Here is a 17,175-nt window from a genome sequence, read left to right on the forward strand (position 1 = left end):
CTTTATGAGCCTTCTGGAGGACAGCACAAGATAATCTGACACCCCTGTAGTTTTTCTACACCAAACAAAAGACGCACGCGGTTCATAGTGTTTCACAATACACAGTGTTTGTGTGTGTGTGTGTGTGTGTGTGTGTGTGTGTGTGTGTGTGTGTGTGTTTCATGTCTCGTATCTTTCCTGAGGCCCTGGACGTCTCGCTCTGTCCAGACACTGAGGTAACCTACTGTTAGCTTGCTTTGAAAGCTTATCTCGAACAACTAGTTAGGCGACATATCTTCACTTGTGCTTCTTCTGATCAACAACATGTTTTCTGTGTGGACTCCTCTAACCCTGTCTGTGCTCAAACTTGCCCTTTAAATCCAGCCCCTTGAATTGTATTTTTATACACGCCGTGATATTTTCACCTGTCTGGCACACAGCCCGTAAAAAACAAAAACACAACGTGCCATTTCATACACTTTGGTTTTTATATGGATTAAAGAATAAAAGTATAACGTATTAATTAGTGAGCTTTAGTGGTCCTGGTGAGTGTATTTTGTTACCTTCAAACAGAGCCAGGCTAGTTGTTTGGCTCTTTATGCTAAGCTAAGGGGGGCTTAAAGAGACAGGCACTAAAATGGAGCCTTTCAGACAGAGGGTGGATACAGGTATATTCAGACAGACACTATGAGAAAAAGAATGTGCTTTTTCAACATTAAAGCAAACATGTTCTAGTAGAATCCCAATTATAATATAATACTAACTGTCTAACTGCATGTCAATCACTGCTCATTCACATGCATTCATTCTCCCTTGTGGGGGGAGGGGCTTAGGAGACCGTTTGGGGCTTTAGCGGAAAGGGGGGAGGGACTGAGAAGTTGTCCATGTTCAAATTGTTTGGCTAAGTCCAGGATCTTCACAATCCTACATACAGCACCTTCAAGTAAAGTACCTATGTATCATAAGGAAAATGTACTTAAAGTATTAAAATTAAAAGCACTCAATCAGTTCTGTCAATCAACTAAGTGTTTAATCAGCTAATCATGTCAGTTGGACTTGTAGGCCTTCATATTGTTGGGTAGTTTAATTTTTAATAAAACATCATATTTTATAAACTACATGTGTTTTTCAATCTGAAAATCTGAAATGGAGCAGAGTAGAAATAGAATGTAGCAGAGTTAGCTATGAGCTCATCATTTTCATCTGTAGTCCCTGGGCAGGAAACAGAGAATAGCATCTCTGTCAGAAGGGGAACCTAACACTGGAGTATGAAAACACAAACATAAAGGACATCAAATTTCACAGTATTAAAATTCGCCTACAACAGTACCAACAATAAAATCACAACATTAAAGTGCTCATATTATGCTTTTTGGCTTTTTCCCTTTTTCTTTATTGTGTTCTATATCTTTTTTGTGAACGTTATAGGTTTACAAAGTGAAAAAGCCCAAAGTCCCCCCCAAAGGGACTTACCATCTCCAACAGAAAACCCTGTTCACAAACTGCTCCAAACAGCTCTATTGTAGTCCAGCCTTTACTTCAGAGACAAACGTGGTCACTTTGTAACACAAGCCCTCATACTCTGCTTCTGACTGGCTAGTAGTCCTTACCTAGGTACTGTCAGGGCACGCCCTCATACTCTGCTTCTGACTGGCTAGTAGTCCTTACCTAGGTACTGTCAGGGCACGCCCTCATACTCTGCTTCTGACTGGCTAGTAGTCCTTACCTAGGTACTGTCAGGGCATGCCCTCATACTCTGCTTCTGACTGGCTAGTAGTCCTTACCTAGGTACTGTCAGGGCACGCCCTCATACTTTGCTTCTGACTGGCTAGTAGTCCTTACCTAGGTACTGTCAGGGCATGCCCTCATACTCTGCTTCTGACTGGCTAGTAGTCCTTACCTAGGTACTGTCAGGGCACGCCCTCATACTCTGCTTCTGACTGGCTAGTAGTCCTTACCTAGGTACTGTCAGGGCATGCCCTCATACTCTGCTTCTGACTGGCTAGTAGTCCTTACCTAGGTACTGTCAGGGCACGCCCTCATACTCTTCTTCTGACTGGCTAGTAGTCCTTACCTAGGTACTGCGCATGTTTGACTCCCAACAAAGATGTAACAGAAGTGAGATGTCTCACTCTGTAGCTAAAACAGAGAGCTCAACACACAGGGGGAAAAGAGGAGCTGCAGCAATGTGCAGCACAACAAAAATATGGTGTTTTTTGAAAATTAAACCATGTAAACCTATTGTGATACAACCTCTAAATACAATTATGAACCCGAAAATGAGCACAATATGAGCACTTTAAGACACCACTGCAACAGGACTTCACAACATGAATGCATTAATTAACCCCTCTCCTCTTGTAGTTACAGTGATACAGGGAGACTTTGTGGATGTGCCATCAGAGGATCCCATCCGCTCCTTGGCAGAGGTCGAGACCACCCTGCCCTGTCTCTACCAGCCGGCTGTGACAAACACTGTGGTGCAGGTCACCTGGTATAAGGAGAAACCCGATGCCACCAAGGAGCAGATCATCACTGCACACTTCACTGATGGACAGACAGGTCAGTCGGTACCGTGGCCGAGTGGCATTTGCTCTGCGACATGCTAAAAAAAAATGTTTTCTTTAAAGCTATAGTGCGTGGTTTCTCTCTCCTCCGTGAGGAATTCTATGTAATGACAACAAAACTGTTGGCGCGTCCACATGATACAAGCCTTCTGTGATCGCGCAATTTAGTGTGCATAATTGCATGTTCATATTTATTTCAACAGGAACCGTTTTGACTTTGTCTTCATTCATTTGCCATTCCTCTGACTGTATTTTTCACATTTTCTACCACTTTCTGCACCATGTTTGAAAATAATAATAATAAAAAACTAGAATGACACTGAAAAAAAGAAGTTTCTTTAAGAAGAACTTCCCCTTTTCTCACAGTGAGAAATTTCTCCTTATCGTAGCATTCACCCTCATGTGCACATTCCCCCGAGCACTTGTGGTATAACAAGTTCATTTGTGGGTTGGAGGCTTTTTTTTCTCGTCCGCTAATAGAACTAATAGAGCTTCAAGGCGAGTGCTCACAGCCATCTATACGTGTTAAATGAGCTGTGGACCGACAGCTTTGCTATGGTATTAAATATTTCATGGGCGCCAAAATTCTGATCGTTTATTTCTGGTTTCTTATCTTTTGGTTGATGATTTAGGAATTGAAACTTAAACCCATTGGGAGTGTGAAACACGCCACAGACATAACACTGTGAGCTATACACAGCCAGAACGTAAATGCAATGTCTAGTAATAGTGCAGTGCATGTGTATGGGACTGGAAGTGACAAAAGAAAGCCTGAGGTCTGTTTTAGACGTAATTATTTGTCACATCCTTCCTCACATGGCCTTTTAACTCTCTTCCTCCCTCCCGCTCGTTCTCTCTCGCTCTCTTTTTTTCTGCCTCTCTGCAGCGTTTGGGATGTGGTCTCGACGTGTGCGCTTCAAAAGCACCAAACCCACCGTGGACTCGTCTCTGGTCATCTTGAGCACAGAGGTCTCCGACGAGGGGACATACCTGTGCCAAGTCATCACCTACCCCTACGGCAACTTTGACAGAGAGATGTCCCTCATCGTGTGGAGTGAGTCCCTGATGAGTGCTGACATGTCCCACGAGGATTCGTGTGATAGTAACACAAAAGGGAATCATGACGACTGTCACCTGTAGCTGACTTGTTAATTTATTTGAAGCAGCGAAAGTAGTTTAAAGTCCCTGAAAACTCTGAAATCTGTAGCATTAAATTCTTATGACTAAACAAGCAACAATAAAAGTCAAATTTGGGAAACAATGGCAACTAAAATTGTTGTAAAAAAGTGATAAAGTCATTAGTTAACACTTCATTTAATACAGAAAAACTCAGATGTGTGACGTCACCTTTCTCTAACTGAGCCCCGCCCACTTCAAACCAAAGACAGAACCACAAATAAAGAAATCTCTCATGTGAAATCAACAAAATATAGTTCTCCATTTTTCTGAAAACCGTGTGCATGTACTATTTGCACCTTTAGTGAGAAAATGAGTGAGAACATGTGTTTGCGGGGCTTTTAAAGCTCTCTTTAAGTCTATGTGTGCATACTGCTAAGTGTGTTGACTTATCAACAGCGTCTTCCCCTTCTGACCAAACATTGTAACAACCCCCCTTCCAGCCGTTCCTATCTCCACCCTGGACCCTGTGATTCTGGTGGAGGGACAGTCCTTCCGGCAGGCTGCTACCTGTCGCTCTATAGCCCACCCGCCTCCCCAGCTCTCCTGGGACACCGAACTGAATGGCCAGTCCACCAATCGCTCCTCCGACAACGGTGCGGTCTCCTCGCAGTTCTCCCTGCACCCCCTGAGGGGCATGAACGGCAAGAAGCTGGACTGCCTGGTGTGGCATCCCACTTTGGAGGGCCCCCGCCGCTTCAGCAACGAGCTGGTGGTGCACTGTGAGTATTCATCACTATCATACAGAAGCAGCGTTACGTTTTACAAAATGAATCAAAAAGAAATCAACGAATTGATCCCTTGATGCAGAAAATCAGTGAAAACGCACTCTCGTTCAAAACATGGACTTTTTTTTTTTTTTTTTTTTACAGTTTCATCATTGGTTGCACTTTTAAGCTTTACTTCCTGTTTTTATCACCGTTTGCATTGCGTTATAATGGAACCCACGCAACTTCTAGGCAAGTTCTTTAATACCATTCACACGCTACCATTGGCCAGGCGTCCATTCTTACGCAAGGTAACGTAACCCGATTTGTTCAGGTCCTATCATAACCTAAACCACTCAAAGTCAATGCCAATCAACCAATTGGGCTGCTTTGATCCATAATGGCGCGTCAGCATCCCTTCAAAGCAGGAAGAGACTTCAGAAGCACCGGATCACTTTTCACGTTCCTCTCTCTCTTTAATACCAATTTCATTTGCAGTAGCATATTAAATCCCCTTTCCTCAGACATGTTCTTAAAACCCTAAGACATGATCGTTTTGAAGTGATCACCAGTGCCTCCGTACTTCCTGTCTTCTATCACCGTCAACGTCCCTTTTGCTCTTTATTAATCAAACGTTCGCAGTACCTGAATGCCTTTACCATGTTAAATTCCCTTTCCTCAAACATTCCAAGGGAGGGAAAAAAGACTCAAAAAAAAAAACTCAGATTGTAGTTACTTCTTAAAAACCCTAACACCTGATCATTCTGAAGAGATCACCAATGCCTCCCTACTTCCTGTTTTAATCGCCGTCAGCATCCCTTCAAAGCAGGAAGAGGCTTCATAAGCTCACTGTATCACTTTTTCCCCCATTTTGCTCTTTATTGAGCAAACATTTGTCGTGCCTGAATGTCTTTACCACATTGAAATCCCTTCCCTCAAAGATTCCAAGTTTTTTTCTTTACTTAAAAAACCCTAACACAGTGATCATTCTGAAGTGATCAACCATGCCTCCTTTTTACCCTTCACGTGCCTCAGCTGAACAAAGCTGACCCGTTATTGCTCTTCCTCCCAGTCCCTCCACAGGCAGAGGTGTCTGGCTATAACGGAGACTGGTTTGTGGGTATGGAGAATGCTGCCCTGAGGTGCGTGAGTGGAGGAAACCCCAAACCGAGTTTCACCTGGACCAGGTACAGTTGGACCCGCCTCCTTCTCTGGCTGTCTGCTACTCGTGTGACTAACTGCCTGTTGTGTCTGGTCACTGTTACTTTTCTCGTAACGTCTGACAGCAATTAAACCAATTATTTTTTGCTTCAATGCCACGGTTGTGTTCAGGCAAGGTTCAGCGGTGGAAGAAGTATTCAGGTCCTTTACTTCAGTAAAAGCACTAAAACCACACTATGAAAATACTGTGTTACAAGTAAAAGTCCTGCATTGAAAATGTTACTTAAGTAAAAGTATGTAAGTATCATCAGAATAAAGTACTTAAAGGATAAAAAGTAAAAGTACTCCATGCGGAAAAATCCTCACATTTTAGAAACTGTAAATGATCCAAACAGTTGTGTCAATCAACTAAGCGTTTAATGGGCTAATTATTTCAGGTGGACTACACATTGTTGGGTAGTTTAGTTTATAAGAAAACATTGTATTTTATAAACTACATGTGTTTTGTGTGCAAAAATCTTCATGTGTAAAGTAACTAGTAACTAAAGCTGTCAGATGAATGTAGTGGAGTAAAAAGTCCAAGATTTCTCTCTGAAATGTAGCGGAGTACAAGTTGAAAGTGCCATGAAAAGAAAAGACTCAAGTAAAGAGCAAGTACCTCAACATTTCTACAGTACAGTACTGGAGTAAATCTTTAGTTACATTCCACCACTGGCGAGACTACAATCAGGACATCCTCAGAGGCCAAAGTCATATGTAAAAAAGGCCTCTATGTGACTCGGATGTTTTTATTATCGCTCCACTCCTGCTCTTCTTTAACGTGACTGTGTGCTTCAGATTTAAGTGGCTATCTCAAGAAAAACATGTCATTCAAAGCAATATTGACATTCACTGGTTTAGGGAAATAAACTCATCTTTTATAACTCAATTTCAATAGAGAAAATGCCAGTTTCATATCAAGTGATGACATGAAGTATTAGCCTTACAAATGTGTGTGTGCGATTGGCTGATTAACGTGTGTGGAAAATAAAGAACTAACCCTGAAACGGGATGTTACGCAAGCAAATCTGCCACTGTAGCGCTATGGAGCAACGTTTTCATGAGTGGGTCTCTGTTTACTGGTGTTAAATACACAGTCCTGCTGACGGTTTCCTGCCATCTGAATTCAGTTTCAAATTGCATTTCATTTCATAAGGATGATGCAATTTAACAGAGCACGAAACCGATGCATTGAGAAAGTTTCAGCTATTGCTTGTTTTTCAACTCCTATCCCTAGTTGGGCATTTACATGTAAGTGTAGGTTAATGGAAATATACAGCTTTCAGTATAACACAACCACAATAGGCTGTATGGAAATAATAACATACATATCACACAACACGCACATTACACAACATGCGTCACATGATACACATCACACAATAAACATACATACACAATACACCTTGGTCATTTACAGTGACGCACAGCTCTGGTTTGCTTTTAGCCAGCACTTAGTATTTGCTGTAAAGGATTTTATATCTGTAATTATATTAATTTGATTTCAGTTTGTAATGTGTTCTAGAGTTGACAGCTCGTTATGGAAAAAGCTGACTGTCCAAATTTAGATCCACAATTAAAGTTGCCATTCGCCATGCTCTTAGTCACTCTGTTACTGCCTTGTCTTTGAATAAATCTGGAAAGAGGCTCTGGGGCTCGGCTGTTAATGCATTTGAAAACTAATTTGAGAAAACAAACATGAGCAATCTGTTAACAGCATCCACTGTTTGGCAGAAATGTAGCAATTCGCCCACAAATGTTAGTGACGAAGACTGCTACTGTAGCAAGAAAACACAGACGTAAACAACGCATTATTTCAAATATTCTATAGATCGGCTATGCAAATGTTTAAGAACACTTAAATACTTTTGTCAGACCTCGAGGACACACACAATGCATGTTATGTCGCATCGGTAAGTCCTATACAACTGAGAGCATCTATTCAGTATTAATTACGTGGATCTCCACCCTTTCCACATGCCTTAACCAAACAAGCCCTGGCATTGTCACCTCCTGATTCTGCTGCCCGAATGGAAACCGACATATTCAAATGTTGCGTGTGTCACACAAAAATGCGACACATTGCTGCCCAGCTTTAAACCCCGGACCAGGCTTTGACTTTATTCTGCTGCCTGAGTCACCTGGTGGCATCTATAAGTGGTTTCCTTTAGTGCAAGGTGTGGCGGAGAGAGTTTGGCTAGAAAAACGTGAGCCGCAAAAAAGTGATTGGAAGTCTCCCATGGAAGTATGAGAAGTGACAGTTAGGCCCTCGGGGAGAAATTCCTGACACAGATGTGGCATTCTAAAATGTAAAAGATGAAATGCTTGGTGATGTTTCTTCTGATTTGGGTTGTTTTTGCCATGTGGTGATTTATATATTGCCTGCTGTTAGTCACAGGAACACACCTTAGGAAGACACAAGCCATGCACTCAGGCATACACACTCATGAATGAGCATGTATTTACACACACACGCACACACACACACACACACACACACACACACACACACACATACACACAACCAAACAAACAACTGTCCATCAGACACACACACGCACACACACACATACAAGTCAGCATTAAAAATATCTAGTTACAAACAACCTTTTGTTAATGATATGTGCATTTCACACACACACACACACACACACACACACACACACACACACACACACACACACACACACATGAGGCAGGCAAACCTGTTGGATTTGTCAGCAAAAGGCGGGTGAAGTAACAGCCGGTGTCACAGTGTCGTGTTGCGGCTTGTGCTGAGAGCAGACAGATGAGACAGTTTCACACGAAGGAGGGAGGAAGAGGGGGATGAGAAAGAAGAGAAAGAGAAAGGGATGAGCAGTCCCAATTTGAGAGAGAAACTGGTGGGAGCAGGTAGGTGGGCAGAGAGGTTTAGGTGAGCCAAGGGGGCGGCGAGAGGAGGAAGAGGAAGCAGAATGTGGGCATCCGTGTAAGATGTTATCATGGAGCTGCGTCTATATGTATAAAAAAACAGACAGTTCCTCTTTTCTGCTAGTGGTATAGGTTAGTGTAGCCTCTGTGAAAAGAAACTTGCTTCAGTGCATATGTTCCCATAATAGTGAGAAAAAAACATCCGGTGTTTCTGGGGCAGTGCTGGTTGATAATGTTCACAGCAAGAGGCAGGCATTAAAGGTCAAGTCTGTTCCAACCGATTCAATCAAATGCGCCCAAAACAACAACACTGAGGCAACACCCTGGACTGTGTTGCTCATCAAAGTTTCTAAAAGATTGTCCCTGAGTCATACTGCCAGGAATTATGAGGTGGTTCCAAACAACTAGGAGGCATTATTGAAATATTAATGCAAAACAGAATAGTAGAATAGAATTGAAATAAGAGATGAATCCCTGATTAATCCTGTTAAACACAAAAGTAGCTCTCCTCCTAAAAGTTTAGGAAATGCTTTCAAATGGTGTTATTGTGCTTTAGAGTACGTTCTCCAGTTAGTTTGTGGTGTGGTCAACATAGACATAGACAGCAGTCATAGACAACCTGGCGGAACATTTGACAATGCACCGCCTACAGAAACATCCGCTTCATAAGGGATCGGGAGCAGGTCTTTACCCCTGTAGAGGAGTTCAGAAAAGAAGGGGGTTGTGTGTTTGTTTTTGCTGTATGAAGGGTTTTCACATTCTTTGGGGGGCAAGCGGGGGAGGAAAGAAAAGAAAGCAGAACTACATTATAAAATGTGTTAAAAGCAAGCGGCAACCTCTGGGCCTGAAAGGTGAAGCCTATTCAGAAGTGCCCTTAAAGGTCCCATGGCATGAACATTTCACTTTATGAGGTTTCCTGGTAACTTAACAGACTGTTCTAGACATTTTTTTCATGGTTCTATATGTTTTATTATTTGTCTTTAAACACTCATTATATCCACATTACTGATGATTATTTTTTTTTTTAAATCTAATTGTGAAAATATTTTGTGAACGCACCAATCGTCAACCCTACAATATTGTCGCAATATCGACATCGAGGCATATGTTCAAGAATATCGTGATATCTAATTTTCTTTTCCTCCCCCAGCCCTAGTGTCATGTCACATAAGATGTCGATACCTTCAAGTAAAGTGTAATCGACTATTCGGCAAACAACATGCATCATTTTGTTATGTTAATTACACCCCTGTAACGCCCAGCAGTGCCCTGCTAGGCCACGAACTACTACAACTACTACTACTAGTTCTAGTCATAGTTCCATTATCTTTATTGTGACTGTTATTGCCATTGTTCATCACACCCCCAACCGGTACCGTCAGAGACCCTCTACCAAGATCCTGGGTCTGTCCGAGATTTCTCCCAAAAGGGAGTTTTGCTCACCACCCGAGGTTTCTCCCTAAAAGGAAGGTTTTCCTCGCCACTGTTGCACTGAATGCTTGCTCTTGGGGGAATTACTGAAATTGTTGGGTCTTTGTAAATTACAGAGTGTGGTCTAGACCTACTCTATCTGTAAAGTGTCTCGAGATAACTCTTGTTATGATTTGACACTACAAATAAAATTGAATTGAACTTCTATTGTGGCTTTATGTGAAAATTATTATTTCATTGCCATATTATGGTTTACATTTAATAGTCATTAATGGCTAAATGCATCGCATCAATCAATAGTGTTGTGCTACTTATTATGAGACATTGTGGGGAGGGTATTTTTTTGCACAGTCCCTAAAGGTTAAAGTGAAATATAGTACAAAAACATCACATGTGAAGATGTTGCAACATGTTTTAAAATGTGGAACTCAGATTACCATTTAACCCAGATAATAAAGTAAAAATGGCCATGTGTTAATCTAAATGAAAGTAACTTGGTCTCATTTTGTTTGCAGAATTAGGGGACAGTTGCCGGAAGGTGTGATCCCCCACCCTAATGGAACCCTAGTTTTTGGACGACCCCTGGACTTGTCAGATAAAGGCACCTACCTGTGTGTGGCGAAGAATGACGTGGGACAAGGGAAAGCGGAGGTGGAGGTGGAGATTACTGTGGCAGGTAGATGACAGCGATGTTACATCACATAGCCTACGAGGACTTACTGTGAGAACATATACAGTACATCCAGGGTTCTCCCTGTCATTATAAGGTTTAGTTGCAGCACCCGAGCTGTTTTGGGCAGCACTTAAGATGAAAGAATGTAACTAAAAGACTTTTCTCAGATCTAACGATAGAAATTTTTAGCAAGTTTTTCCTTTCAGCTTTTTGAGTTTTCTGTCCATCCACTGTCACTAGACCCCAACAAAAATAATCAAAAAAAAGATATGGTAATAATAATGGTCCAAAGTGATGTGAAAAAGAGACGCAAAACTACCACAAACCGAATACAAAGACCACAGGGACCCAAAACAACCCCAAAGAAAACAAAAGTGGCAAAATCCCACAAAGAGACACAAAATGTATGGGGAAATTGCATTTGTTTTAAAGGTCCCATGGCATGAAAATTTCACTTTATGAGTTTTTTTTTAACATTAATATGAGTTCCCCCAGCCTGCCTATGGTCCCCCAGTGGCTAGAATTGGCGATAGGTGTAAACCGAGCCCTGGGTATCCTGCTCTGCCTTTGAGAAAATGAAAGCTCAGATGGGCCGATCTGGAATCTTCTCCTTATGAGGTCATAAGGAGCAAGGTTACCTCCCTTTTCTCTGCTTTGCCCGCCCAGAGAATTTGGCCCTCCCATGAGAGAGAGAGAGAGACATCATGGCCTTCAAACGAGCAAAGTGGCAGTTGGTCAAGGCCAAGCTCCCACCCTCCTCCGACTTCAGATACAGTATTAGGGGACCACTAAGGTCTATATAAAAGAGACTTCAGATACAGTATTAGGGGACCACTAAGGCCTATATAAAAGAGACTTCAGATACAGTATTAGGGGACCACTAAGGTCTATATAAAAGAGACTTCAGATACAGTATTAGGGGACCACTAAGGTCTATATAAAAGAGACTTCAGATACAGTATTAGGGGACCACTAAGGTCTATATAAAAGAGACTTCAGATACAGTATTAGGGGACCACTAAGGTCTATATAAAAGAGACTTCAGATACAGTATTAGGGGACCACTAAGGTCTATATAAAAGAGACTTCAGATACAGTATTAGGGGACCACTAAGGTCTATATAAAAGAGACTTCAGATACAGTATTAGGGGACCACTAAGGTCTATATAAAAGAGACTTCAGATACAGTATTAGGGGACCACTAAGGTCTATATAAAAGCATCCAAAGAGCACCATGTCATGGGACCTTTAATTGAAGGAAGGGCGCCTAAACCCACATCCATCAACTCCCCAACTCACTCTCTACTTTACAGAACCTGTCCCAGACGAAACGGAAATGATGATCATCGTGGGGGGCGTGGCTGGGGGGCTGCTGATCTTGATGCTCCTCGTCATCATTGCTGTCACTTGTCATCACAAACGCAGGAACAAGAAGCTGGAGAGGGAGCTGACTGTGAAGAAGTATGTTGACTTTCTCTTTCATTAAGATGAGATAAGATGAGAGGGGAACTTTAATGACGTCCGCAGGGAAAACTGAGCCAGTAGGATTAGCTAAGAATGGAACAAATCAGCGCCGTTAAGCATGTTACTACTGACAGTTACAACAGTGGAGTGTGTTAAGGAGAATTAGAGGAACAAGAAGTGTCAGATTCAGTTGATAAATGACTGCGTGGGCCTGGATGTGCAAAATAACAGCAGAAAATATGCACAAAAACCAAATGAGAACATGCAGAATGAAGCAAACGTTAAAACTTCCAATGCTCAGAAATGCGCATAATTCACAGGGGACGTCTGTCAATTTCTTCAGTCATTTAAATGTCTCACTCCTTTTTGTCTCTGGTTTCTCACAGGGAGGAAATAAGCACTCTCACCAGGCAAGCTTCTTTCAGGAGAATGAACTCCGTCAGCACAGACGCCAGAGGAGCGGTACTATGACTATGAATTATTCTTTTCACACCGAGCATACTGTCCTACTGCAGCATCACCTCGGGTTTTCTCCTGTGTCTACGCGACCTGATTCAGGCTGCTGGTCCCATACGTTTCACACAATCCAAGAGTTTTTTTTATTTCAAATATGTTCTGTGACGAATACCCAGACTGTGTCAGTTAGTTGTTGCAGTCAAATGATAGTATCTTTCTTCACTTACAAGTGAGGGGGTTTGGAAGTTTTCAAAGGACATGATGTTAGATGCACAGACTTTTTTTTTTTCCCAGTCCCACATATAACTAATCCAGCCCTCTGTTTCTTTTCATTGCAGACAGAGGAGAACATCCCTCTGAGGGTGGAGGGAACCATAAGGACCAGCATGTCTTCCCTTGGGGTCAGTCCTATATATATATATATATCTAACTCTGCGTGCAGAAACAGGGCCGCGGACCGAGGCTTTACTGTCCAGATGCCAAACGGCTACATTCTGAGCTTCAACATTTCAAATCTAAAATTTAGTGCATCTCGGATATTGATATGATCAATAATAACACAGACCTCTGAGCTACTTGTATCCACCGTTTTTTTTTTGGGACCTTATGTTTTTTTTAATTTCTCACCAAAAATTCCTATCCCTCTCTATGGATCATAAATGGTGCTTAAAGGAACAGTTTTACATTTTGGAAAATTGAGCCAAGAGTTGGGTGAGAAGATTGGTCCCACTCTCTTATCTGTATGTTAAATATGAAGCTAGAGTAGAGCCAGCAGCTGGTTAGCTTAGCTTAGCTTAGCTTAACTTAGCACAAACACTGGCAACAGGGGGAATCACTAGCCTTTCACACCCACATTTTAGACCTTTAGCTGCACAGCTGAAACCTTATGATATTCAGTGTATCTTGTATTTTATTTAGCATTATTCTTCCTGAAGTTTCCTGGAAAGAAGAATGCAATTTGTTATTAATTTTTAGGAAACAATGAGCTCAATTTAAACCTAAGTAAATTAAATACTCATTTTTCATTTATTATTGGAAACTTAATTGTTCATATATGTTTATATACATTGTTGCATGTTTCGGTGAGTAAAAGACTTGAGCAGGTCATGATTACGCTACCAATGAATTAGAATCAAATGACTGGAAGTGTACCCATCTGTTTTCCCTATGATAATTACCAAACTACATAGTTCTTATTAAGAAGTGTCTTGGAAATGATTTGGAAATCATTCTGAAATTTTAGGCCCATAAAAGGGTTACATAATCTTGCTCTGAATTCTGTTTATTTTTTTTATAGTAAAGCAAATCTAATTTTACATGAGGCCTTGTGATCTATACAGCTGGAAAAGCTGCCATATGTTTGGCAAGAGAGGCTAGCTGTCTCCCCCTGTTTCCAGTCTAGCTGTAGCTTTATATTTAGCATACAGATAAGCAGGGGCGTAGCACAAAATTCTGGGCTCTGTAGAAAAGCATTTTCTATGGGCCCCTCCCCGCATCCACAGCTATTCATTTATAGCATCTTATTGGGGCCCTTCTCACATGAGGGCCCTGGCTTCTCCCCCCAGTCCGATGCCCCTGCAGATACAAGAGTGGAGTCAGTTTTCTAATCTAACACTCAAGAAAACAAATAAGCAGATTTCCCAAAATATTGGACTATTGCTTTAATTCATCAATTTGCATTAGAAGTAAATAGATCTCAGTAGGACTTGGCTTGCTTCAAATTTATTCTGCTCTATAACTAAAGCCTCTTCAGTTTAAATTAAGGGTGCAAAAGGCATTAGAATCTGTGCGCCCAATCAGTGCATGAGCAAAAACTGATCAATGTCTTTCCCTGTCCTGACAGGAGGCTCACTGCCGTGACAGCCGATCTACTGTCTCAGGTGGACGGGGAGGAGGGATAGCGTTTGACCAGCTGGGCAGGCCAGTCCTGTACAACAACTCGCGGAGGGGAAGGGACAGGCTTCTGGATAGGGAGGAGGAGAACCGATGTAGAGTGGAGACATACGTGAGAAACAGCGCTATGTCTTTGGTAAGTGTGCCTTTGTGTGTGTGTATTTCTGGGCAAGTCAATGCCTGATTTCACCAAATTGCGGAATGCATCTCACCCAGCTTATTAACCTCTGCATATTTGACGATGCAATTAAGAAGTGTGTGTCTGCTCTGTGTCGTTGCAGCAGGAAACTCGTTTCCACCCTCCTCTGACGCCATCGACCTTCCCGAAGGTACAGTCCATTGATGTCATAAGACAGCAAAACGGCAGCGCCATTATCCCATCAGATGGGGGTTCAAGGTCAGGAAGTGTTATCAAGAATCACCAGCACCCTCCTTTGAGCTCCGAATACCCAGCGGTAACAGATGATGAGGATGAAGTGGATGAAGGTTTGGGGGGTCCCGCCAGTCAGGAGCATCCCGACGACCAAGACAGCGAGACCAACAGCTCCCAGGTGTCCGAGGCTCACAGCACCCGCTATCTGCACACTAACGGCACACTCAGACCCAAACCCCGGCCAAGCCCCACTGTGGTCAGCCCCCACGCGTCCCTGATCCACAAGGCCCAGATAGTTTAGCAGGCAGCTGGGAAAATAACATGTGAAACTACAAGAATGGACAGCTCTGGTTTTGGAGGTGGTTCAAACGTGGCTACGCGGACAAAGTTGGCCCAGGAAACCATGCAGTTTATGGTCAATTATGAAAAATCTGCCCCATGACTACAATGCTGCTTTTTCCTTATTGTGTGTGGGACATGATGCAATAGAATAAAGTCTTAAAAGGAACAATCTACTCTAAAGCATCTACTGGACATTTCTGGATCTCTGATTTCTGCCTGATGTTTGGTGATCAACATTGTGTTGTGTATTTCCAAGGAGTACTGGCACAAACTGAGACAATGTCGCAATATTTCCAGTGCAGCTATTCTACGGTTAATAGCAGACGATACTCTTTGCTCGTCTTTCGCAATGCAGTATTTGTTGCTCTGTAGCAGAGGAATGCAGTTGACAGACCTTTTGTGTGGGATGTCGAAAGCAAGAACATCAGTAGGAAATCAGGAAAAAAGCAGCAGGAGAAGTAGAGGAGGCTTTGGGAAAAGTTGGTACATCAGAACCGTAGGCCTACATTGCAACACCTCGGTATGGAGGGTGGATTTAGGCTGTTGTGGTGTTCAGTGTAGCAGTGACTGTGTCTGTGCTAAGTTCCCCTTACAAAACACAGTTTGGGATCTGATCCAAACCATGGGGTTGTTCCTCTCTTGCCACACCTGCAACATGCATACCTCCATGCTGTCATACTGTCCTTGTGCCCTTGTAAGCACTGAGACATTTTGGAACAGATAAAGCCTTCATACAGTCAAAAATGTTGATACATCGAACAGCGATCTGTAAATCTGTGCAAATATGCAAAATGTTTTTTTGAATGAATTATCTCTTTAGTTCTCAATCATCAGTACAATACATAGTAAATCAGCTGACACATATAGCAGATAAATAAACAATTAACATACCCTGCTCCTGCTCCTAAGTTTGCGAGAAAAGTTTTAACACTACATATTAAACACGCACACACACTAAATAAATAGAAGTGTATATCCCTTGTGTTGTCCTTCGGGTCACCGGGACCCAAAGGACAACACAAGGGTTATGTACTTCCGTTTATTTTGTTGAGAATTGCTCTCTAAACCCTGTCTCTTTTAAAGTAAGTAAGAAAGTTTGTTTCTGGAGCACATTTAAAAACAGTTTAAGCTGGCCAAAATGTTGTACAAACAAGCACTAAGGTGCTGTATTAACCCTTGTTTTGTCCTTTGGGTCACAAGGCCCCGAAGGACCACACAAGGGTTAAATGTTGTGCCCACAAATACACAGTGGATGAAAGCTGGAAAAGCTGCCATATGTTTGTAAAATAAACTTTTATTTCACTTTTTTTCTACTGCATTATGTGCTACTTTTGTGACTACACTATAGAGAGAGAAAAGCTGCCACATCGCAGACATACTTATCTGAACTTTTTTTTTATTCTTATTTTTTATTCCAAGACAAGACAATGACTTTCCGTTTGCATATTCTTAATATTGTCGCAAAATCAAGCACGTCTTATTTATCTTTAGATGAATAATAGCCTACATGTTGTATATACTGTATATGCATTGGGTTCTGTTACAGCTCTGAGATGAGAAGCAATGTGCCAAAGAGAAAATATAAAAAAAAACATCACTTTTCCTTTTTTGTGGGCAAATATGAAGTATTATTTTGTTCTTCACACATGTATTACACTGTACTGTTTTGATTTATGTTACCTTGTGTAAATACAATACAGATATGCGACAGTTTGTGGCGAAGGCAATGTGCCATGTATGATTTACCGTCAGCCAACAGGTAAAAGCAGCAGATGAATGGTAGGCCTATCATGTGTGAATGTAGGTTGTATTTTTTGCAGACAGTGCCCCCTGATGTGTACTGCTGGAAAGTGCAGGGATCTGAAAGTGCCTGCTGCAAAACTACAGAACTATGAAAGACTCTGGATTCCACTGTGACTTCGGAAAAATGATCTTCCGGGTCACTTGCCTGGAGTTTCATTTATTTTAAGGGCTATGTATGGGTATCAGCTTGTATTGATGGG

General features: G+C 41.9%; 1 protein-coding gene across 1 annotated transcript; it reads left to right on the forward strand.

Moving 5' to 3' along the window:
* The first annotated feature begins 2,309 nt into the window (after positions 1-2,309).
* Positions 2,310-16,140, forward strand: nectin4a (nectin cell adhesion molecule 4a). Its single transcript, XM_028563716.1, has 10 exons — positions 2,310-2,541; positions 3,433-3,600; positions 4,166-4,444; positions 5,502-5,616; positions 10,486-10,646; positions 11,958-12,105; positions 12,495-12,570; positions 12,903-12,965; positions 14,408-14,593; positions 14,739-16,140. Exons 1-10 carry the CDS (start codon positions 2,310-2,312, stop codon positions 15,129-15,131), a joined length of 1,821 nt encoding a protein of 606 aa, XP_028419517.1. The 3' UTR covers positions 15,132-16,140.
* Positions 16,141-17,175: the final 1,035 nt, after the last annotated feature.

This window comes from Perca flavescens, chromosome 19 (genome assembly GCF_004354835.1).
Source record: "Perca flavescens isolate YP-PL-M2 chromosome 19, PFLA_1.0, whole genome shotgun sequence".
In the NCBI taxonomy this organism is placed as follows: Eukaryota; Metazoa; Chordata; class Actinopteri; order Perciformes; family Percidae; genus Perca; species Perca flavescens.

What these genes read in the sequence shown, in the direction of transcription:
- nectin4a (XM_028563716.1), top strand. Translation starts at nt 2,310, where the DNA reads ATGAATGCATTAATTAACCCCTCTCCTCTTGTAGTTACAGTGATACAG. An exon ending in GGTGGAGATTACTGTGGCAG is followed by an intron (nt 10,647 to 11,957) that starts GTAGATGACAGC and finishes TCTACTTTACAG; the next exon opens with AACCTGTCCCAGACGAAACG. An exon ending in GAAACAGCGCTATGTCTTTG is followed by an intron (nt 14,594 to 14,738) that starts GTAAGTGTGCCT and finishes GTGTCGTTGCAG; the next exon opens with CAGGAAACTCGTTTCCACCC.